Source organism: Hypomesus transpacificus, chromosome 6, assembly GCF_021917145.1.
Source record: "Hypomesus transpacificus isolate Combined female chromosome 6, fHypTra1, whole genome shotgun sequence".
Classification (NCBI taxonomy): Eukaryota; Metazoa; Chordata; class Actinopteri; order Osmeriformes; family Osmeridae; genus Hypomesus; species Hypomesus transpacificus.
Genome location: NC_061065.1, coordinates 8,749,384 through 8,774,450, shown reverse-complemented (window position 1 = coordinate 8,774,450; position 25,067 = coordinate 8,749,384). Strand labels below are relative to the sequence as shown.

At 47.5% G+C, this 25,067-nt stretch overlaps 1 protein-coding gene across 3 annotated transcripts in view; it reads right to left on the bottom strand.

The window, feature by feature from the left end:
* Positions 1 to 25,067, bottom strand: part of LOC124468395 (coiled-coil domain-containing protein 85C-B-like) — a 30,531-nt gene that overhangs the window by 2,329 nt on the left and 3,135 nt on the right. The window contains exons 2-6 of one of the 3 annotated variants that reach the window (XM_047021071.1): positions 6,893 to 6,972; positions 5,896 to 5,937; positions 3,935 to 4,039; positions 947 to 1,039; positions 638 to 736 (exon numbers count right to left, since the gene is read on the bottom strand). In XM_047021071.1, coding sequence (XP_046877027.1) covers positions 638 to 736; positions 947 to 1,039; positions 3,935 to 4,039; positions 5,896 to 5,937; positions 6,893 to 6,972 — 419 coding nt within the window. The remainder of the gene's footprint in view (positions 1 to 637; positions 737 to 946; positions 1,040 to 3,934; positions 4,040 to 5,895; positions 5,938 to 6,892; positions 6,973 to 25,067) is intronic. The other 2 variants (XM_047021072.1, XM_047021073.1) reach the window with 2 other exon arrangements.

The following is a 25,067-nucleotide window of genomic DNA, read 5'->3' as shown; positions in this document are numbered from 1 at the left end:
GCAGAGATCACCCCCACAGTGAGACGTGTGCTGCCTTTGAGGAGTGCAGGCAGGGAAGGTTCTGGAGGCAGGCACCATGTGATACCAGACCAGGAGGCCCAGGGCCACAGAGAATACAGAGGGGCTATTGTTGTGCTCCTTCACATCCCTGTCCTGCCACATACCTCCCTAAAGTCCTGATAGGTCCTGTCTGCTCTCCATCTCTCTCCTTCTCTCTGTCCCTTCATCTCTGTCTCGCTCTCCATCTCTCTCTCTTTGTATGTGCCTCGATCTCTCCATCTCTCTCTCTTTCCCTCGCTCTCTGTGCCTCGCTCTGTCTCCATCCCACTCTCTCCCTACCCATCAGCAAACCTTTTATACATTTCAGGGCCTCTAAGCGCCCCAGGGGGAGGATGGAGAGAATGCTCTTTTCCCTGCTGCCTCAGTGTAATTGCTCTGACAGGCCAACTAGCAGCCTCTTATTACGGACTCTAATTAGAACTCTGGGATGGGACACTAACACAGATGAGCAGGGAAGCGAGAGAGACAGAAAGAGAGAGAGATGGAGAAAGACAGCGAGAGAGAGAGAGAGATCAGAGGGGGTGCAGAGCAGACACAGGGAGGAAATGCCGACAGTGCTTTTACGCTGTGTACGTACGTTGCACATCTCTCGGACGATGGCCTTCTCCTTCTCGCTGAGGTCCTCCTCGTAGTCCTCTGGAGCCTGCTTGTCCAGGTTCTCATGCACCTCCAGCACCTGGACAACCACACAGTCTCACGTGACTCATTCGGCAGACACTTCCCCCCCCCCCCCCAAACGACACACAGATACTGCATGTAGATAAGCACAGTCCAAGGACCAGTATTTCAGTGATCCGAGTCAAGGAACGGTCTTTGGTCCCCAGGCACAAAGAGTGCCCACGTCTTATCTCTAGCAGGACCAGGGCGGGACACAGCGCTCTCCTACCTTCATGGCGTGCACCACGGCCTCCGGCTTCTGCACGCAGGATAGGTAGCCTGTTGCCGGGGATGACTCACTGGTGGGGAGACGGCCTGTGCCCTGGAAGGAGAGACAGATATTACACCCCAGGACCAGGAGAGGGGCAAGTCTTATCTGCCAGCCTGCTTGATAGCTGGATTTACACTTGGAGCTTCAAAGCAAAACCCTTTTTTATGAACACAAATCAAATGCGATACATTTGTATTTCTTATATACTAGTATTGTAATTAGACCAATCCGCTGTTCTTATTGGTCCAGAGGCGTTCTCAAAAGTTAACAAATCCGTTTGTATACCTCCTGAAAGTTTGCAGAGGAAAGCAATCGTTTTTTGAAACTCCACAGAGTTGTTTCATATGTTGCCTTGGAGATTTAGTGACGTCACCAGCAGCTGATTGCTCTGACAACATGGCGTCTGCTCCAGATTCGCCGTGTTTGATTTGGGATCTTCCCACGTATTGTTGTAGTATATAAGAAACCAAATGGTTACTCTTCGACAGGTCAGCAAGCGCAGTTTGCGTTGCAGTTTGTGTAGTGTTGGTTAGATAAGCAGTGTCACAGAGGGCTTCGTAGATGCTTCACCCTGCTTCAGATGGGTCGGACACGGCAGAACAAAAGCGCTGTAGGGCCCCTGATTTTAAACAGTCCACTCTGAAATCTCCCTGTGCTCTGTGATGTGACCTGAAAGGGGGTCTGACTCATCCAGGCCCCCAGGAATAATACCCCCTCTGTTGGGGACAGAGAAAGAGAGGGAGAGGGACAACAAGAGGGAAAGAAAGAGAGAGAGAGAGACAGCAGGGGAGCTTTACAATAGCTCCATTCACCCTGGCCCTGGTAAGGTGGACCTGTATTAAACACAGCTTTGTGACTCTCTCAGTCTGAGATCCAGTCCTCCACCTGCCCAGCCTCCACCTCGCCCAGCCTCCACCTCGCCCAGCCTCCACCTGCCCAGCGTCCACCTGCCCAGCCTCCACCTGCTCTCCTGGGCCTTATTTCTCCCAGGTCACGCTGCAACCTTTCTGGCCTCCGAAACCATAGCATGCCTTCATGAAACATCCCAAACGAACCGTTAACAAATGTCAAACAGTCTTTGTTGGGAAGTCAACTTCACCTGACAACCTAGTCTACAGCCCTGCCTGCCGTCTCTCCAACTCCCCCCCTTCTCCTCCGCAGGTTAAGTAGAGGGGTTGGGAAGAGTAAACAGGAGTGTTGCTGAGTATTAGATTCAGCTGCTTCACAGATGCAACTGTAATGTAAATGTTAGTTTGCAGTTTGGACAGTCTCGGAGTGGCTCACAGCCCCGGGGCGTTGCTTATTATTCATATGGATGAGCAGTCCTGGCTGATCTCCTGCATATATCTGCCTTTTAAAGACCTTTCTGTAGGAGCACCAACACCCTCTGTCAGAACCAGCAGTTCTGTGTAGACTGAGAGTTGTCTATCTATGTTTGCATAAATCAAAAAACTTGGTCTCTCTTTTCCTCACTCTTCCTCCTCCTCTCTATCTGCCTCCCCATCTCTCTCTATTTCTCTCCATCCCTCCCTCTTACATCCACAACGTGACATGTAAGTGGGGCAGGGTGATCCTTGTTTGAACGCTGATAGAAGCACAGCTAAATATAAAGGAATAAGGAGTATGGGGATCCATCCTCCACTCACAGGATGGAACAGAAAGATAGAGAACATTGAGTTCTGTGTCCTGTCTCCTGGCAGCCTGTTTGTAATATCCTCTCTCCATCCCGCCCAGTCATTCTGTCCACTCTTTATTATTTGATCTCTTTTCCTATCCCTCAGTCTTGCCCTCTCATTCACTTCATCCCTCTCTCTCTCTTTCTCTCTGTCCCCCCCCATCTCTTCCCTCCATCTCCGTGCCTCCCTCTCTCCACTCCAATAAGGGCTAAGCGCTCACGCATGGACGGACTCAGCCCACATTGCAGCACAACCAATCAATGCACGTGCAGCCCATAATGAAAAGGTCTCCATGGAGACACCACGGCGACAGCACCAAAACAAGAAGGAGGAAGTGAGTCCCATATCTAATCACTGTGATAGATCTTGACCAGAGCAGTGAAGACACACAGACCAGCTGCTCAGCAGGGATCAGGGAGTCTATTGGTGGGTGAGTTAGTGATGCATGATGACCTCAGCCACTAGTATTTATCTGATCATGTAGAGTCTAGATGTCACAAGGCTTAGTTGATCTCGGGGAAACTGATGACAATTATATTCCAGCTGTTCAGTTAGGCCTACATCAAATATGTCATGTGGCATTCAATTACATGATTTTTTTAATGATCTAACACAGAATGATAATCAATCTAAAATTGAGTTAACACAATTATTCAACATTTTGAGTGATAAGGGGAGGTTCCACATATCACTTGTGTTGTTAATCAAACTGGAAGCACGTGCCACATGTAAACACCATAAGCTGAGCTAGGCCACAACACGCTGCCGTGACAACCCTTCATTTATCATCCTTGTCAGAGGAACATCCAGGGGTCAAAGTTCACGGGAAGGACACCAACCCCGACCCCCGGAGAGGCACCATAACATATAAGCTGCGTAGCGTGATAGAGCAGGCCAGACCAGGGAGACAGCTTGGGGCTTCGGCTTGATTAAATACACTATTGATTTTCTCTGTGCTGAAGGTGGTGGCATGTGGAGGTCTGTCAGAAAACTATTACCAGCCCCCCCCCCCCCCTCCCACCATACTGGGAGGTCAAGGGGTCAGGGGTCAGGCAGGAGAGAGAAGGATAATTAATCCCATATGCAATTTGGGATCAAGCAGGATTGGGGAGGAGAGAGAGGGGAAGAGAGAGGGAGAGAGCGAGAGAGAGAGAGAGGAGGAGGAGAGAGAGGGGAAGAGAGAGAGGGGGCAGGAGAGAGAGGGGAGGAGAGAGAGGGGAAGAGAGAGAGGGGAGAAGAGGGGAAGAGAGAGAGGAGAGAGAGTACTCACGTTGTGCAGAGCGTCCTGGCGCTGTGGCAGGGAGGACAGCTGAGACTCAGAGTGGTACAGAGTCATGCCCTTCCTCAGCATGCGCAGGTCTCCAGGGTTACACTGCTGGGCCCACAGAGACATGTCAACACAGTTATATTACACGCACACATACACACACAGGCACAGCCACCCCAACACACCCAAAAATACACACACAAAAACTGAATCAGACAATCCCATGAACTAATGGTAAATACACATTTTTACCATTAAAATAAATGATTAGATAATTACATTAGAAATGAGTAGGTGTGGTTGCGTAATGCACAGGCCTATTGTAAGTGGTATATCATGAAGCGTGGTTCAGTAGAAGCAGAACGTGGTTCTACAAAGCCCCCCTCCACCCAGGACCGTTAAACGGGGTCTCCCAGGGGGCGGGCTTCAGGGATGGGGCCACCCTCTCATTGGACGACCGAGGCGACGTCGGCTCCAACACTCCTTCTGACATTTCTCCTGTCACGAAATGGTGACGCACAACGCGGGGAGGCACACACACACACGTTTTCCCTGGAAGACGCACAGGTTCACACGCTCAATGCCGTTTTTTGTTTTCTCTGACGCAAACCACGAGCACACACACTCATGTTATGGCTGGAAGCATCAGGACTGTAAATAACATGAGAACTGTGAGTATATTTGCCAAGTCAGGGTCACTTCTACAGTCTTTAAGAGACAGATAGCATATTATAGAACGCATTTCAAATGCATAAATACGTTATTCATCACAAAAGTTCGGTGTGCTTGTGTGATCTCAAAAGAAGGACATTGGTGTCAAACCAAACCAAAGAGCTCATGTGAGTGAAATGCTGCAGTGTCGAGCGTAATAGCTGTGTAACTGCTCCAGCCATCGTCAGTCATCCGTAATGTTCCTATGAGAGTCTTCTCTGGTGACCTGCCTGCTTTCCTTGTCAGAGGCCATGGAGACAAAGTCACTCAGGTAATTAGCCTGCAGTTAATGGATGCGGTGTCATCTGGTATTAAGGCAATCCATCATAGTCACAGTTTGTTGACCTTTATGAGTATGGCTGGCCATAATAGAATGCCTCGCCTCACACACACGTGTGTGTGTGTGGGTGGCAGAGACTGGAGCAGTGTGTGTGTGTCGGCATTCCCTCTAAATTCATATTGTTTTCTTAAGATTTCTTCTTTCAGACTGAACAAAGATCCACTGACCCAGTTGCACAATATTAAAAGTTGGGCAATATCTCAGCTGAGCAGGATAATCCCTTATGAATAACACCTGCTAGCATTGAGACATGTTGGCCACCAGGCTATTACGTAAGACTAAGGCAGTGGGTCTGTGTATGTATAAGCTTTTATCTTAAACAAGGAGAAAAAAAATCCAGAACCTTTTTTTAAACTCAAATCACGTCTTGCAGCCTTGCATAAGAGTGTGTTTAATGTTAAAAAAACACTTTTTTTTTTTCTTACAACGAAAAGGTTCCTAGACAACGAAAAACCAACAAGACGACTTTCATGAAATTTTAAAACATTTTCATCCTGTTAACTTACACACCAGTTGTTACTCATTCAGTATTGATTTCTTGGCATGACCAGCATCGCCCCAACTCTGCTGAATTATTCACACAGCCAGGCATGTCTGGGAGCCAGGACAAGCTGTTCATGCTACTGAGCACCATGTAAACTCCCCCCACCCCTCAACCCTGCAGGTAGCCACCTAGCTAACACACCCCAGCAGCACCTAGCTCCCGCAACAGGGCAGCCTCATAGAAACCTGTACAGCCATTAGCTTAGCATGCTACCAGCAGGTGGGTGATGCGAAAAGGGTTAAAGAAAGTTCCGTCACCAGGCAGAGAGGGACTGCAGTAAAAGCATAGTGGCAGAGATTCCGAGGCGTTTTAGGAAAGTAGAGCTTTGCCTCTTAGCAAGTGGAAGTTTTGTAGGTTTGAATTTGTTACCTTCTTGGTTGGTAATTGTGATAAGCTATATCTGTTACAAGCCTGAAGATGAGAAACATCACAAGTTAAAGGACAGGACGTCCTCCAGTTCCAGGTGGGAGTTGCTCTCCCAGTTATTACTAAGTATCTCCAACATAAGTTAGCTGGAGAAAAACACTTCTTGGTCATTAAGAGTCCCCATGAAACAAAACAGTGCATCTCTTCTCACAGTTATTCAAATATTATCTTAGTTATGCTTAAATAAATCCCTATTGTGCAAGGAATGAAGCAATTATTTTTTACGCCTACCCCAAATTCAAAGGAAGGCTAATCTTAACTGTCCTTGTGCTGAAGGAAACAGGCCCTGTCAGATCTTCAACATTGTAATCGGAGCACTTTGCTGTAATTACACAGACCATAAAAAGATTCCTGCCCACACAATGTTTCCCTACACGGATCAGTGGACAGATAATTGGCAAACATAGTGACAAAAAAAAACAACAAGTATATTCCAATTAGAACATTTATAGTACTTCTTCAGAGCAGGCCTTCAGAGTTGGATACTCTGAAATCAACTAACCTTGCGTTATTTCCATTCTCATAGATTGAAAAACACACACACAAGGTTAATGATTCAACCGAGCAAGGTATTAGAAGATACTTTTTTCTGCTCCTCCATGAATTAAACATGACTAAGCACATTCTCCACCCTACAGACAGCTCACTGAGAGAGGTGAGCTAAAAACAGGCTTCAAAACTTCACTTTGTCTTCAAGAAAAGCCTGTTATTTTTGTGTAGCTACATTGAGTTGTCGGCAGGGAAAACTCTTAAATAAAAAAGCACTCAAATGGCAAACTCTGATTATAATTCTAAGTTGCAAGTTCATGTTGTTCAAGTTGAGAACAAAATGATAGTGTCTTTTGTAAGGGCATTATGATTAGCATCAGGACAAGTCAGGCCAGTCTGCATGTGTGTTTGTGTGGATGTGTGTGTGTGTGCGTGTCTATAATGACCTCACCTGTGAAAGAAGCTTGTTTTTATCGTCCTCCAAAATCCGTACTTTAGTCTCCAGCTGTCTGATGTAGTTACAGGAGGGATCTATTGAATAGGAGAGAGACAGAGCCAGAAAGAATCAGAGAGAGGGAGAGGAGAGAGAAAGCAGACAAAAGCAAGAGAGAGAGGAGAAAAAGAGAACCATTAGCATTTCAAAGGCCCCATCAGGACCCAGCCAGCGAGGGGCACATGAGCAGAGGGCCCCAGGGCTCGGAGTCTTCTGACATTCTCCTGGATGAGGAGCTGGAGGCTCAGCACTCCCAGCTCTCCCAGTCCCATGCTGCCCTGTGTTGGCTGTGCGTCCATGTGTTCATCATACACGATTGGATACATCGTCTAAGGCTATTCTCCCTCACTTAACTCTTTCCTCTGCGCTGGTTTGCTATTTTGCTAATCCCTAAAGCTAAAATTAGCCTTTTGTGGCAAAACAACGATGAGTAACCTAATTCTGTTAGTAACCATGCAGAACTGCACTGCACAGGGACGTGCACTACAGCCCACCTGTCTGAGAAAGAGAGAGAGAGACAGAGACAGAGAGAGAGAGACAAAGACAGAGACAGAGAGACAGGAGAGAGACAGAGAGAGGAGAGAGAGAGACAGAGAGATTTGGGTAAATAGAAAGGAATCTGTTTCTGTTGGTTCAGACCAGGGACAGCCTGCTGCAGCTCAGAGCTACCTCTTTCTCTGTGGGTGTTCTGGAACTTGTTTTCCAAACTCTAATTTAGCGAGAGATCAAAGCAGCAGTACGCAGCCACGGTGTTCTGAGAGCCTGTCAGAGACGCATCATGGTGTTCTGCCACCGACCCACTGCTGCTCTCGTAAATGGAAGCAAGAAAAAGAACAGTTGTTCTGGGCATGGGCAGGGCTGCATGTCTGCGGAAGAGGCGATGACATGTTTGGTGTGGGGGGTTGCTCTGGTGATTCAGAAAAGTAGCTTGTTTTCACTGAAAAAGTTTGAGCTGTCAAAAACACGTACACATAAAGAGTCTGCTTAGCCTTCATTCTGAGCTGTTTCATATCCTATTCCTCATTTGATGAGTCCAACTAGCCCAGTTCCAACCCCCACCACCAGATGAAGCTGCTGAGCCCCATTCCCAGGTTGACCGGATGAAAGAATCAGACGCGATTGCATTAGCTACAAACCATACATGGACAGACTGGTTGTTGGACAGCATATTTCTTAAAATGACTCAAAAACGTCGTAGCTAATAATAATAGTCTTTGCCCAAGGTCCTGGTTCTAGACCTCAGCCACAGAACTGGACAAAACATATAGATGCATCTGTACTCATCTCCTGGCAGAAGTGGTGGACAGATTCTCTGCCAGGGTGAATAGTTATCTACTCCTCTTTTCAGTAGCCTCAAACGTGTGGCTGGCCTCATGGCTGACTGACTGGTTGCCTGCCTGGCTGACTGGCTTGTGGCCATGCTGACTGACTGGATGCCTGGCTGGCTGACTGGATGCCTGCCTGACTGACTGGATGTCTGGCTGGCTGACTGGATGCCTGGCTGGCTGACTGGCTTGTGGCCAGGCTGACTGACTGGTTGCCTGGCTGGCTGACTGGTTGCCTGGCTGGCTGACTGGCTTGTGGCCAGGCGTTTTTTGAACGAAGAGACCCAGCAGGCCAGCTACACTAATCCTCTTTCCCTCCCTTGTGACCCTCTAATCTGGCTTCATCTGCAGGGCTGACCTGCGTCCAGGGCCCAAGCCGATTAGGACGACCCAGGCTCTGCTAGCGTGGAGGCGACAATCCGGACTCTCCAGAGAAACAACGTCTCGATGCTCCCGACTCCACAAGCCTCACTCAGGTCTTTAATGATGCGTCTGTGGTGCCAACATGGGTGCCGTCATTTTGTGATGGTGTGGTGAAGGCCTTCTGTGGTTGGTGTGAGAGAGGTGTTGTGAGCTTGAGGATGAGCCTATCACAGGATAGGACCACAGTGATCCACAGTGATCCGAGGCTTGGATCAAGTATCTGGCAGGGGAGGAGAGACGGATCTCACAAGTGTAGCTAGGGGATGGATGATATAGCGGCCATCATACTCTCTCTCCCTCTCTCTCTATCACTAAGCCTTTGATGTGAGGCGTTAGGGAAATTCAATCCAAGAGAACATCATTTCGGAATCACATATGACATGATGGGAGTGATAAGAACACACACACACGCGTACCCGCAGCCCTGAGGGCTCCTAAGAGACCGTCTCCTTGCCCTCTTCCCTTTAACACCTCCAAACACTCATCCCTGGGGAAGACGGCGCGGCCAATTAAAACACCCTCCTGCCTGACATCCCTCCATCCCCTCATCCCTCCATCCCCTCATCCCTCCATCCCCTCATCCCTCCATCCCCTCCTCCCTCTTCTCCTCCTCCCTCTTCTCCACTCACTAAGCTGGAGCAGAATCCCATGCTGATCACTCTAACTCATATCGACCCTGAGGAGCTATGTGTCTGGTGTTTATGTACGATGCTTCTGAATCCTACAGTGCAGGATCATAAGATAATACACAGCATTGTCCAACTAAACGCAGAGGCAGAAAGAGAGAGAGCGAAAGAAAGAGATAAAGAGGCTAAAGTAAATCCACAAATCTGAGTGGAGACCTTGTACTCACAGAGTACTATTCTCTATAAGTACGCACTTCTATTCTTTGTTCTCCTGTGTGTCTGTGTGTGAGTTGATTCTGTAAGGGGAGGTTGCTCTGTGTGTGTGTGTGTGTGTGTTTGTATGTGGCAGAGTGATGCAGACAGACACATTCATAACTCTGTCCCTCAGTGTGTCACTTCCCATCGCATCAGGGCCACCATGACCCATTTACTCAGTCCTTCCTCACTCCCTCAACCCCCCACCCCTCCAACAGAGCTCACACCCTCAACCCCCAACCAGAGCCTGGTCAAGGGCTTGAGGAGTGTATATGGGTGTGTGTGTGTGTGTGTGTGTGTGTGTGTGTGTGGGGGGTCTGTCTATGAGGAGGGGGTGTCGTCCAGGCAGGCTCTGGAGGAGGGCCATCTGGGCAGGACTGGAGAGACCCCAGCCACTCTGGGGGCGTCCACATGCACCGTGTCACACACACGCTACGCCATGGGGGGCTGGGAGAGTTCTGACACACACACACACACACAAAGAGAATGTTCAGAGATCAATACCAACTGACTGCCGGTCTGAAAGCCATCTGTTGGTCGTTTTTTTTATAAAGCATGCAGAGCCCTGAACTGGTCTGGTCCCATTGCTGGACAAGACTCTCATATTCACGACAGCACGATGGTGTGTTTCAACACTGAGGCCTGCTGGTGAGGGGATAGGCACACACAGGGCATGAGGGAAGGAGTGTGTGCATAGATGGGGGGGGGGGGGCTGTTGAGCCCATCTGTGACTGTGTGTGTGTGGGTGAGGGGTGTGTGTGTGTGTGTGTGGATAGACTTGGTCAATGACTACAAGATGTGGAATAAACTTCAACGTCTCAGCAGAAAACTTTCCGTGAAATCTGACCTCAATGTGTACAGAACAGATCTCTTGTCTACCAATGAGTTCTTCATTACAGAGAGCTGCGGTCTGCTGTCCACATGCACACAGGAAAGAATATTCTGGAACAGCATAGTTGAGGAGAAGGCTGTCCAATCAAGGACAAACTCCATCAAACATGAAGAGGAAGGCTAGAAACTGCTGTAACACTGCTGAGTCTTAATATGTCAGAAACAAAGAAAGAGAGAGAGGGGCGAGAGAACGAGAGAGAATAAGAGAGAGCAGAAAATAGAGAGGCATCTTTGTTCATGACTTGGCACCCATCAGAACAGCAGAGTCTCCATGATGTATTTGGGAGGCGTTCGACTGCCCACGCCCGTGGTTCTGTTGCTGCCCTCAAACCCAAGTTGGCAACAAAAAAATCAATACAAAAAAAAAGGAAAAATCCTCCAGCACCCTCTCTTCTCAGCTCTCCGCTCCCCTGTGCTCAGTCACAGGCAGGGCAACAGTCAAGAGCGATGGGGAGCTGGAGCAAGTTGAATGGGCATCCATGCTGCATTAATCGGTGGAACGACATAACCTGGCAGCCCAGACGCGTCACCACAGGCCCCTGGGAGGCCATCAAAGGCAGAGCTGGCTCGTCAGTTAGCATGGCGCTAACTCCCTCTGACAAGACCTGGCTTCGGGTGAGACACTAGCGCCAGCTAGGTAGTTCCGTCAGAAGAAACGCCTCACCTCCTCACGCAATTTGAAGCATGTGTGTGAAGGGAGGGAGGGAGGGAAGGAGGGAAGGGGAGAAAGAGATAGGGAGAAAGAGAGAGAGACAGAGAGCGATAGAGAGAAAATGTGTGTGTGTGTGCAGTTTTGTGTTTGTTAACATCAACCATCTGCCCTGAGTTAGTAGTCATGTAAACACACAAACACACACAGTGATGTGAACGTTTGTGTTCACAGGGCTGGTTTCCTTCACCACATGGAAGCCCCAAAGGTGAAACGGCTGATAGCCAACAAAAGGGCCTTTCCTTAACTGAACAAGTGTTTCAACACATTCACATGAACTCTGCCAGTAACACTCCTTTTTAATCACCAACCTCAGGGATTAGGGACAGGCTCTGACGAGACCTTGGACAGCAGTAATGTTCACCGATAGAGACGTCAGGAAGTGTGTGTGTGTGGGTTCTGGAAAAGCAAACCTCTAGTTAGTGACATGTGTCACTTGTGTTTGATTACAGGCCGTGTGTCACATGACCACAGCGGAATACTTAGTGCCAGTGACAACAATAAGCCCTCAGCTTTGATTTCAGGGAATTAGTCCTGGAAGGCTGCCAGTCTGCCATTCTTCAAACCTAATCAAGAGATTAAGGGCACAAAATCTAAAACCCCCACAAGTGGCCTAATCATCAGGGAGACAACCAGGAACATGGTACAAAAGGTGCACACACACACGTACCGATTCACAAAAAGACACACACACACACACACACAGACACCCAGCTATACGCGTGAGGTGAGTGAACTCTATGAGGGTGCTGACTGAGTGGAAGAGACAGTGGAGGAAGGCATCACTAGTTGTCTCCCCCAACACAGACGTGCGATAGCAACAAGACAGCCGTCTGCATTTGAGCCTGCCCAGAGCCCTATAAATAAACAGACTCTCCAACCACACACACACACACACACAACCCACCCCCCTCTATCGCCCTCTCGGATGTGAAGACAAACAGGTCGATACCCTAGAAAACAGGCTCTTAGCAGACCTTCAATCATCAGTCGATAAACATTAACAATCTACAGTTCATCAACTACCAACCAATTGACCTTTTGATTTAGTACCACAGAGTATGCTTGTCTAGCCAGAACGATGTCAACAAATGCTTCTTCTTTATGTCTCTGGCTGGTCATGCTGGCTGAGCCACCGGCGCATGCTCCCATGCCTGTCCCCTGTTCGTCTATGCTCTCCTGCCAGTCAGCTCATAACAGTTGAGGCTAAGGTTTGGATCAGACAGCTAATTTTGGGCAGCTTTTTGTAATCACTTTCTATGAGAGTGTTGCTTTCTGCTCGCTGCTTTAGGGTTGCTGAGCGCCTTGCGAATTTTATCTTGGGTGGAAAAAAACTGAGCAGAAACGTTTTTTCTGCCGTTGTCCAATTGGATGAATTGAGAGGAGAGTCGTCTGTGGTACTGACAACAAGAAGTGGAGTTTCATGACCTTCCCAACCGTAAACACACAACCTCTCATACTGCATGTCCAGGGGTCAGTGATACAGATGCCCTCTGGCACAGGAGGTCAAAGGTCATGACTCGTGGGTGAGTCAGAGATTAAACAGGCTTTCCTCCCAAACTAGGGGTCACTGGAACCAACCAAATAAGATGGATATCAACACAGAGGCTAAATGAATAAGCCCAACCAGGCGTTTAGCCTAAAGGGGACTACATGGTTATGAGCCAGGTAAAAGGCGCTATATGGACTTTAAACTACATTACCCAGAAAACCTATAGCCACAACATGACATCAATGTCTATATATTGACCACATTGCACTATTCCTCTTGGGAACTGTGGGCTTCTGTACTCATGACCACAGACGTCATGGCGACTATTTCCATAAATCTACATAGCGCCGCTGGCTTGAGTCACAGTCACTGCTGAGCTGGGGTGTATTAGGCTTATATAACCATGCTTCATCCACAGCCATAAACATTAAATACACGCTACTTGATAAGTTCAACTTCATCCTCTTTTATCCTTCTGGTCAAATCCCATCAGCGTTATGGAATCTCATTCAATCGTCATCGATGGTACATGGGTCTTCTTATGTCTATATTCTCTCCTCTTTTCTTTAATGACATCACGTCGCCTTGGTGTTTACATGAATAAAGGCAGTTGGATTTCCTGCATGTGTGGCTTCTTATCATGCAAATTACCTGGCATGACCAAACCTGAATGAACATGCCACCTAGGGCACATCGCTGACTGGACCACAAGGTTGCCAGGTTGTGTGGTTGCCAGGTTGTAGGGCACGTTAAGTTCAACAAGGACCTTCAGTTGAAAGGACCCGCATCCCACCTGTGCCATGCACAATGTCAACCCAACAAACATAGTGATGTAACAGTAACCGCAATAATATCAGTCTAATACTCTGAAAAGGGTGCTCCTCGTCGGTCCAGTGCTAAGGATCTTTGTTTCCATTACAGTTTGGTTGTTTGACTGTGACAGAGATTAAATGGGGGATAGCTTTCCCCCTACTAGTGAAACCCACTGCAAACACATTCTCGCCCATTCATCAGTATCAACTGGAGCTTTACAAGTAATCTTTCAGCTTCGATGAGTAAAACAGGCCTTCAAATGCTATTGACGAAGCCATAATTACACACTTCAACAGAGGCATTTTCAAAAGATTTTTCCCATTTCATTCTGCGTTACTAAAAATTGATTTAAAATTAGATTTTTGGAAGTAATATCTACGATGCTAGTTCTAAACTTTCAATTTGACAACAGCATTCACATAGAAAGGAATTAACCAAAGGAAAAATTCCATTTGATTCTAGTCCCTGGTCAGGGAAAATGCCAGTTGACAGGGAAGAGTAAATGATATCACACAACGTGAGTAGAAGAGATGAAAATAGTTAATTCTATTACATGTGCACAACTCTGATAGGCGTAGGCCTTTCGCCAATGGCGTTCCAGTGACAAAGTGTTACATTGCTGAGTCCAGATATCCTCATCCTCTCCTAAAGGAGGATCTGAATCCCCTCCAGACCCAGAGAGAGTTCAGAACCCCCATCTGGAATCTCTGTGTGAAAAGAAGATCTCTTGTCAATGTGCCACAGACTGTGTCGCTTTTTCTGATCTCAAACTGACAGCTGTGGCCGAAGCGTCCTGACGTTCTGAAAGAGAGGGAGAGAGACTGAAAGACGTAGACTCTGAGTACTCCCTTTAAGCTGTGAAACCAAAGTTGTTGTCTCAAAAAATGATGACAAAAGCAACAACAACAAAATAAAATAAGAAAAGCTCACTAGCCCAGACATGCAAACTGACTCTACTGTATTATTGTGGTAATTATACCCAACCGGTTAACAGGCTCTTCTGAGACTTTTCTCACAAAATTATTGGACTTGCAGAGAGACTCCAATGTGTCTCATCTTGTCTAGTCTCATCTTCACCTGTTCAACCAACATTGCCTTCCGACAGGGGGGCAAGATGACAGACATGAAAAGGAGGCACCCTCCTTCCACTCTCCAACCTCATGTCATCATTACTTCCTCTCTCTTTCTTTTCGTAAAATCCCTCCACTCGCCCCTCCTCCTACTCCTCTCCGCTGTATGTCTGAGTAGAGACCTCTGCGGCAGATAAGGGCACAGTGTCAGACTGGGTTAGAGAAACCCTGGGTGACAGTCCTCTACCCTCCTCTGCAATTGGCTGACAGAAGGTTTTTGGAAGGTTCAGTCAACGCAGGACACAAGGTTTAGGGGGAAAAAAACTGAGTTGAAGACTAAGCCTTCAAGATTATGTTAGATATTAATAATAATAAAAAAATAATAAAAAATAAGAGTAATGGGAAAATATGTGCCCTTCATTAGGGACACATACAGTATCTCCCTACAGGCAACAACTCAACTCTCTTGGCAGGACAGAGGGCAGCAAGCAAACAGTGTGTTAACACACGCAGTGAGCCACACGGTTCAGCTCGTCCTGTCGCTCTAGAAAAGCTCAATTTATAATAATCTTATTTGAACGTCAATCTCCAGCCCATCTCACTACTCTCTTCTATGACGCAATAGCCTTTATTATACCATTATATAATTGGATATCCATTTTAGAAGCATTATGTCCATACACTAGGGTCGGAACATCTCCTCCACAGTCCAATCGAGTCATTTGTTAAAACCAGCCACTCCAGCATCAGGGCATCCGTTTATCAAAGTCCTCCACTTCCTGTTCCTGGAGCCATTAGGTATATTAGTGTGGCCCTGAACGGGAGACAACCGGGGATAATATTCCATTAGTGACGAAGATGAGAGCTTTACGGCCAGATGCTTGACCTCTGGTGAATCAGCCGGGTGAGGAAGGAGAGCAGAACTCTCATCTCAGCTCCGTGCCTCTCTTAGCCCAAGCGTACCAGCCTAATGGATGACCAGTCAAGCTTGTCAACCCGTCGTTTCATTAGCACTCTCCATCGTCGCTCCTTGACTCTTTCTGGTCTGCCCTTAACCCCTTCTGTTGGCTGAGCCTGTCTCTTCATAGTGCATGCTTTTCTGTTTTCACACCTGGCTGGTTGAGGTGGTAGTTTGGGTTGACAAGCCCAGTGGGTGTACAGGGGTCAGGCAGTTAGAGGCACCCAGGACTTGTTCTCTTCCCGAGCCTTTATTCCAGAACTCTTGGCCTGATACTGTTGACCAAACCTTTTGGTCTCCTTTCACCCCTCCCCAGACAGCAACACCCCCCTGAAGGAACAAGCAGTCTTTGGAGGCTAATTACCCATTTGATGACCATGTCTTACCAATGAGTTTGCACCACGCACACTCCCGACTGCATCCAGACTATACCAGAGGATGATCTAGAGAAGAGCTTTCATTTTCTACAGGAGAACAGCCCACTGTAGCTGAGGGCTGGAGGGATTGAGACGGAGGGAGAGAGAGAGAGAGAGACACTGAGGGAGAGAGAGAGACTGAGGGAGAGAGAGAGAGACGGAGGGAGAGAGAGAGACATGGAGGGAGTGGGAGAGATGGAGGGAGAGAGGTTGGGGGATAGAGAGCGATGGAGGGAGAAATAGATAAGGAGAGAGATGGAAGGAGAGATTGGTGGATAGAGAGAGATGGAGAGAGAGAAGGAGGGCCTCAATCACGATGTTGTAACTAACTGGCTCGAGGATATGGTTTAGCCATTTTATCTGTTTATTTTTTAATGCGGACCATCCAAGCCCTAATCATCTTACTGTGAAAAGCCCCAGATTAACTGACAGGAACATATGCTATTCCTTTGTCGAGGTTGTTTCTTTCTCTGCTTCTCTCTCTCCCTCTCTCTCTCTCTCTCCCTCCCTCCTTTTCTCTTATGGAACACCTACGCAAGTCTTAATTTTGAATATGTTACATCTCCAAAATGCATTCAAGAGATCAATTCTGATGTCTATGTTAAAAATGTAACACATCAGCATCATGTAGTCTCTATCCTTCCAAGAGCCTATATTGTATTGTCTCAAGAGAACAGCTCTACATGCCCACTGTGCTGTGGCAGAACTCCTCGTCTCCTTCCTCCTGTCACCACATGGGGTCTGAGATCAGGGGGGCAGGATCAGGACACGCACACAGTGACTTGCATAACTCCCAGCTTCATATCCAGAGCCATAATAGAACGCTATGCTTGCGAGCAGACCTTCCAAGTCTCTGTCAACAGGATGGATGCTCTTCAAACTTCCTAACCTTGGAATGGATAAGCGAGGCCACTCCCTGTCCTGAGACGATCAACAACACAATATGAGACATTCAGGAATGCACAGATGAGGACACTAGACCGCTAAATTGTAAGGTTTGATTCAATTCCAGGGCATAAACAATTTTCCTGGAATCATTCCACAGACAGAGATGACGAGATGCAGAGAGAGACAGATAAAGAGAGAGGGGCATTCTTTTTACTGCGCATCCATTATGAAACAGACTGATGGTAGAAAGCCAATCAATCCTGTTTTTAAACCCTCGGCATGCTAGGAATTTGCTTCCAAAAGATTCCACACAAAGTCCATATACTGCAGGAGCTTTAACTCCAATTGCCAACTAAGTTAGCCTATATAGATTAGACTATGACAAGGAAAGTAAGCATGCATGTGTGTGTGTGTGTGTGTGTGAGCATGAGTAGCCTACATGTGTTTGCATGCAAGTACCACTGAGTGTGTGTGCACATGCAGTTTGTGTGTGATTTGAGGTGTGTGTGAGGATATATCTAGCAGGAAGTGTGATCAGGGAATCTGAGATGCTGGATGCACACACACAGACATTTCATGGGCACGGTGTTTTTCTGCAGATGGGGCTGAATATTTATCTCTCCCTCCCTTAGCCACAGATGGCGGACGAGGGCCCGTTTTTTTCCGACACCTCCTCTCTGCGGCAGCTGTGCCCGCTGGCCCCCTCAGGAGCGGCACCGTCACCCCCCTCTCCACACGAGGCCCCAGCTGACGTCTCTGGGCTAACTGACCATCCCAAAAACACACACACACACACTACCTTGTCGAAAATAGGCCACTAATAAAGACAGCCGGACACTTCTTAATGTATTCTCCAAACGTGGTGTTGTTTTCTACACTAGGGCTTTGGAGGAAGATCCAGATAAAGGACGGTGTGTTTTCCCTCCATACAGCCACAGGCAGGAAACAGTGGGTACACTGACATTCTTCTCCTGCAAGACGCAACTCGCTCTGAAGTAAAACAAACAAGAGGTAAAGTGGCAGGAGAAATGTGTCAAGTAGAGAGAGCAGCAATTACAGGAGAGCATACACCACTACGCAGTAAAAAAAGAAGAAAAAGCTTTTTAAAAAGTGGAGTATCCTAGCAACAAGCGAGTGTAGCCAGAGCTCTTCCCGGCTTGCTCTGCAGTCGATCTCCTCTCTCCCGGTGTGAGATCCTTAACCTTAAGCTCTATCGTGGCTCTCCTCTCAGGCCACTTTCATCCCTCGCTCCGTTCTCACTCTGCTCCCTCGACGGCGCCACTGTAGTATCACAGTCAGCCCCTCTCACTCATGTCAGACTAGTTTGGTGTGCCAGACTGTCGTCCTCTCCCCAGGCTGCTGTGGGTGTGCGAGTGAGCGTGGCAAACGTGGGAGCACGTGTGGTGGATGTAAAAGAGTGCAGGGAGAACCTCCAGCTTGCCTCATCTTAGAAAGAACCCAAATCCCAGAGCACCGCATCCACGGTTAAATGTCTTTTAACATCAATGATTTAATCTATGTACATGTTCTGCTGCCAGTCTCTCTTCCCTCTTGTCACATTCAGCTACTGTACAAGCAGGTTTGTTGTGTTGAAAAACTTGGCTGGTGGCTCCTAGAGTCGAAACATTCCAGGAATGTTCGGAAGACGGAAACTTTCCAAAGACATTTTCTCTTTTCCAAATAAAATATTAAGTTCACCGCGACAATACTACACTTCAAATTAAATGTGTGATGAACAGAGATAATCTACAATGATTTAAAATGGGAAATAATATTTGTATATGCAAAATGTTGCTTTACAAAATCCCCATGAAAACATTTCCAAAAATCCCTAAAGCTTTCCTGGAACTTTCCACCCATCTGCAACCCCTACTTACACGTTGCATGCGGCAATTGATCTTGGTCACGTTTACCGATCTGCAAAACCCAGGGGAACAACAGCGTTCCAGCTGAGCAGCACTTTGACAGCAGCATCACCCTGGCCAGCTCTTCAGCTGGACCCCCTGGGGGGCAGCACTCATGGATACTCCACTGATACTGACCAGCTCAACACAACTCAGGCCTTGCACTGTTCTCGTTCTGCAGGACAGGTCACAGAGTTGTTCTCCTACCCGCCCCTCACCCTACAGACACATTTATTCATTTACCACAACATGTTGTTCAAAAACAAATGTGCGCCGAGAAAGACAATTAACATCTCAACAACAATACTACATGCAGTGTGACATCAACAGCGTCATATCTACAGTACAACATCGACAGGAATGCAGTCAAGTATATTGTTTATCTGTGGTTCACGCCAGGGGAGGCTGGGTCTTCATTAGTCACACACACAGATCGGAACGACGACCACTGGGGTTTGCACAGAATGAAAATGGTGTAAAAATAAATAAATAAAACTCATCCGTGGATATATTCAAGTCGTTTGATCTTTTTCTTCCTGACTTGACAGCACAGATGAAGGCTTGTCTCTGTCTAGTCTCCGTCTAGGAGATGTTGTCTCTCGTACTCCCGAAACAAAAGACTGATATGTTCACTCAATGTGATGCTGTGTCGGAGACCAAAGAAGACCTCTTTCTAATTGGCTGTCAGACATGCCATCTCCCCTCAGTGTGTGCGAGGCGTGTGAGATGAGCTGTGATGCTTCAAGGAGGGATGAGAGGCCCATACCCTCACTTCATCTCAAGCTTAACTAAGCAACAAACCAGATCCTCACCACATCCACACTGTGGAAACGGTGCTCTCCAACATCGAGGCTATGAGGAGCAAAGTTAGATAACGTGTCCACCCTCCCCTCCCTCCTCTCCTCGCCCTCTCCAGATCCATCTATCCCCAGATAACACTGATTACTGTTTAGTGAGAGTTTCTGGGGCACAGCATTTGCTGTATAAGCATGCATTATCTGAGCTGCAAACCTGATTGAGCTCTGATGACCAAAGAGGATCGGAGCCACGAGAGGCCCACAGCTCTCATCTAGAACCTCCTAGTCTCCATTCTGTCCAAGTAAATCCAGAGAAACGGGATGGTATAAGTTGAAGCTTCGCTTAACCGTTCTGAGGCGCAAGCCTAACAAAGAGAAACTGTGGTCCCCTTTTGTTCATGTCTTCTTCTCTCTACACCTCTCATTCTCTCCCCTAGTTTGACTCTCCTCCCTCCTCTCTCTCTCCATCCCAAGAGTCGGCCTGGGGTGCGTCCGTGCTCCTGGATCCTGTGCTTTGTGAGATGATGAGCGGCCTGTATAAGCTAGCTTAGGGCTGTAATCATTTGGAAAAGCTGCCTTTTCATGATCCTCTCTGCGATTCACGTTATGACTCCCTTTCATCTAAGCTCTTTACAATGCACACGCACACTAAATCATCAGAGAATAAACAATTTAAAAAACGGTCCGCGCTCCGCCACTTCAGAATAAATGACAAATAAATGATTTTGAAGGTGAGAGGACAGCGTGAGGGGACAGCGACCCTTAGTACTGCTGATGTGTTTGTGCTGCAGGACAGAGTTATAGAGGATAACAACCCTGCAAAGCACAAGTGAGAGTGGAGGAAAGCAATCACAAGATCATTCCAACACCGCAGATACAGTAGCTGAGGGCCTAAGGAGATCTGTTAGCATGGGCCTGGACTGGGCCTGGCAGCTTTGCACCGGATGGATGTGATGTGGCTGATTTGGGCTGTTCCAGTGTGTGTGTGTGTGAGACTCTTAGTCCAGTTTAGAGCCCATTAAAAGGTTGTCTAGACTGCCTCAGACCAACTGAAGTGGAACAGTGTGGTTCTTCCATTGTTTCATTAGATTGTTAGATCCAAGTTGTTTCGAGACCACTAGTGCAGAGTTTCCAAAGGCTCCACTCTACAGGTGAGGTCTCTGTCTATATCCAACAATTTGAAGGCATCTGCTTTGTTTTCCGCTAGTCTGAGAACTAGCTCCTCTCTGCAGTCAGGATGGCCTGTCAAAGTTTCAGAGCATGGATGAATGGGATGGCAACTTGATTTACTGAACAAGACTAACCCTTTCACTAGGACCCTACTCTCACCCCATGAAGAGGTTACCCTGCCTGTGTCCGCACACTCTCTCGCCCATTTTTTATTTGAAGAAAGCTTTCATACTGAATTTACGATCGGTCCAGTAGGGACACAGAGCCGGTGAAGAGGACCCTCCTTCCTTCACATTTGTGTGAAGTATAATACCCCAGGACAGATGGCATCCATTCCCAGGGTAGAAGGCACCACACTACTGCACTGCTCTTCATTCTCCTGTAGCTTCCTGGACAACCAGAGGAAAGATACAAACCTTCCCCCCCAAAGAAATAATCCCTGACATATCCAGAACAGAGAATTTTGATTACAAATTATTAATAAAACACCAAGACTAGCATGCCGAAAAAGAAAAACATCTTATCCAATTTCCAGAAACACGTGTGGAGTAATCAGGAAAACATGTGACTCAAAGGTTAACTGGGACCAAAACAGAAAGTGTGTTTCCACAGTTACAGAGCACGCCCTCGACTGTGAGGCACCTCAAGAGGAAACTGCCATTCAGTACAGTTGAGCGAGGTCCGACCCAAACTCATTCACAAACATTTCCTGGAGATGGTGTAACAGTTTCAGGGCTGAACAATTAATTCCAGATGGCTCACTGTTCAGAAACGGCATATTTCCACAACTCTCCTCAGACCAGGAACAGCCAGGTCGTCATACTTTACATTCCTCTGGCAATGTCGTGTGCACCGTAGCTTGTCATAGGTTAGGTAGCTGAGAATAACCTCTAGGACATGTGACTTCTGTGGGCCATCTGCCTGTACCCAGAGGTCTCCTGATCTCATCCACGCACACATTTGTAATCATGAGTATAAGACGTGTGATGACACTTGCTAGTGCACCGTTTGTTTTCGTTAAAACACACTTTGTCACACGTAACATTTCCATAGCATTCCATTTGTTAATTTAGCAGAGGCTTTTATCCAAAGAATAGTACAATAATAAAGGACAGCAGCAGATCGAGGATAAGAAGTGCATCGTTTTAACAGTATTTTGATAGTCAGCCAAGGACCAGTCTATAATTACTGACCACATCGCAAAGTAACCCCAACACCTTCATCTCTTTGCTTGATTTTCCAAGTCGTCCCACCAAGTGCTTTATATACCTCATGGCTAGGCCTGAATCATTCCTTTTCTACATGAGGCTATCCGAGCCGCCAGCTCCAGAGCGAGCAGCCTGCCTTCCACAGAGGGCAAGGTGACCGCAGGGTAGCGGGGTGTTGCTGATGGTCGGCTTCAGAGCTGCCATATAAGAAAGAGCTGACAGGCAGAACCTTCCGGCCCTCCGAGGGACCTGACGAGGACACCTAGAGAAGCAGAGATGCTGACTTCTGGCACCAAGAAGACCTGTCCTTTACCCCCAAAGGTCACCTGAATGTGTGTGTGTGTGCGTAGACAGAATCGTATTGCTGAGCCAGAGCTTTGCTGTGGCCAGATTTCTGTCGATTTGCCACCTGGCCCTACTAGCTCACTTCATCAACTCCTCCTCCATGCATTTCATCCATCCCAACACGGAGATCGATGGGGCATGTCTGGTCATTTTGCTAAACTCATCACAAGCAGCGGGTTAACAGAAACCCAAGGGCAGCAGGACAGTCCCTACAGGCAACAGCGAAGCATACTGCTGCACTTCAGTGTAAACTTCTCGACTCTTGCCTGCATTAAGCCTTAAATCAACCTATAATCAACAGGCTGCTGACACCTCCAAGGATGACATCATTTAAAATGGGGCAGCTTGCAACTAACCAAACCCTCCCCCTCTTCTGTCTTCCACGTGGGCCCCTCTCTCCCCCGCCGCCCTCATCCCCTCTCCCTTCTCCTTCTCCTCTCCTCCACTCCCCCTCCCCCTCCCCCTCCCCCTCCCCCTCCCCCTCCCTCCCGCTTCACTGGCTCCGAGGCCAGGCGTGTGTGCCATCCACTCGCACCACTGATCATTGTTGTTGCCTAGGCGATAGGCCCAGCCCCTCCAGCCCCTGACCAATGGAGGAAAGGTCTCCCACCCCCTAAGAACATCCATCCACGTACACACAGGCCTCTACACGAAACAAGAGAAGAAGAAGTTGTGTGTTAACCAGCACAGTTGCCACCATGCTCGGGTGCTCCTTTTCTATAGTATCATGGAGGATATAATGTAGTGCAGACTCCACCCTAGGCTCTGAGTAGGACTGGGTCTTTAGCCTCATTCTGTCGGATAGCCACTGGGCTGATGGGAATGAATGGACAGTGAATCACACAGCAGGTTCTGGGAAAGGGGGGAGAGAAAAGGGAGAAAAGAGAGAGAGACCCACTTCCATCTTTGTTTATCCAGAAATGTGTGACGTCCTGACTGGCTGGCTTTATTCTGACAACACTCAGCCAAGTTCCCCATCTCTGCTTTCTATTATGTCTGTTATCAGACATACACACACTCACACAAACACAGGGTGCTGGAGAAAGCAACCCAGAGACCGTCCCCTCCCTCACACACACCACATGGAAGACAGCACCTTAGCCTCTAATGATTCACTATACCGTAAGCTTTCATCTTGTACAGTAGATATTAGGCTTTCTAAAAAGACACAGGTAAAATATACTTTTTTTTTTTATTTATTGCAAAGTAGACCCTAGTTCTGTCTCGGCAAGGTCAGAAGAGCTGGGTTTCGTGAGACTATCTGGAAACTGTACCTGATGTGTCACCAGGACCCAGAATATAGAAACATCCCACTCCTGTTTAGTGCCCATTTTCAGCCCCAAACTCTGCAACACAATGACTATGAGAGCTGAGGGGAAAACAACATGGTGATGTCGGTTCCCGAAAGGTAGCCAACATGGTTTACCTTCAAGGTCTTTGTTCGACTGGATCTGTTTGAAGTTTTTTCTCTCCTGTTAGCCTCCACCGTTTCTGTAGTAAGCTGAGACGATGTTTGGACTGAGCAAAAACAGATTTTAGAATACAAACAGCTGCAAAAAGGCTTTGTAGTCAGTTTAAACACTGTAAATATTTTAGTTATTCTTCTTATACCAACAACCCCAAATAAAGATTTTTTTTCATGACGTTTTTGTAGGTCATAAACCGCATCCAAGCCCATTTGATGACAGACAAGTGACAGGGTTTCGATTTGAATGTGTGGTGGATAAGAGGCTCACTCATGGCCTATTGTGGACTTGTGTAAAACTTGCTACCCTGGCAAGGCAACTGTCATTCTAACACCATTACTACACTACAAGACCTCACGCCCTGTGGACAGGAGGGAGGAGGAAAAGAGGTAGACAAAGACAACATGACTAAGTGACAGATGACATGGTTATGAATTCGATTAAAAGGCCACACCCTGTTGCGTCACTCAAACACACACGCTCCCCCTCCTACCCTTCCCTTCCCCGCCACCCCTCTCTTTTTTGGGCAAGGCCATACAAGGATTTCATTTAAATGTTACAGCTTGAACTGCCAGTTTAAAAAAGACATTTGGATTATTGAGGCTCATCTGTAACAAGTTTCTGTACAGTTTGCTGTCAGTCTGCCGTCAGTGTCTGGAACTGAAGGATGAATCACACGCTGGGATACAGAGGAGAATGGCACAGTAAAGCCACACTTAACGGCTTCTTTGGACATTTTTTGCCTTCATTTCACTACAAACCTACGTTCAACTGTGAGACTCAAGCTCCTTTTTAAGAAACCTCTCATTCTCGGACGGCCATGGCTTCATTCAGAGGACGTCCACATGCCTAGGATGACAAGGCAACTCCGTGGTAACCAGGTCTGAAAGGCATTATGGGAGAGGGGTGGAAGAGACAAAAAGGGCACTAGCGGTAATTTATCAGTGTCTGCTGACTTTTAATTTAAGACCCTATACTACAGGGACTTAATTCTAAAAGACACACACACACACACACACACACACAAGCCTGTGGGATGGATCAAGCTGTGAAGGTTTAACTGCTGCTATGGAGACCAGAGTCATGGGCTTGAGTCATCAATAAGTAAATACAGACCGGACGATAAACAGATGTGGCGATCCTGTATGTACCCCCAACACCAGACAGGGAGCGATTTAAATTCATAGTGAAACTTTATTCTCACTCCCAGTTTCTGGCTAGCCGCTCCGCTCCCCCCCCCCCCCTCTCCTGTCCTCTCTTCATGACACTACCCACCAAGCCTCTGGAAGGCCTTTTGTTTGACTTTCCATCTTGCACCCCTCTCCCCCAACCCCCTTTCTTCACGAACATGGGGAGCCAATCACAGTTTCTAGGGGA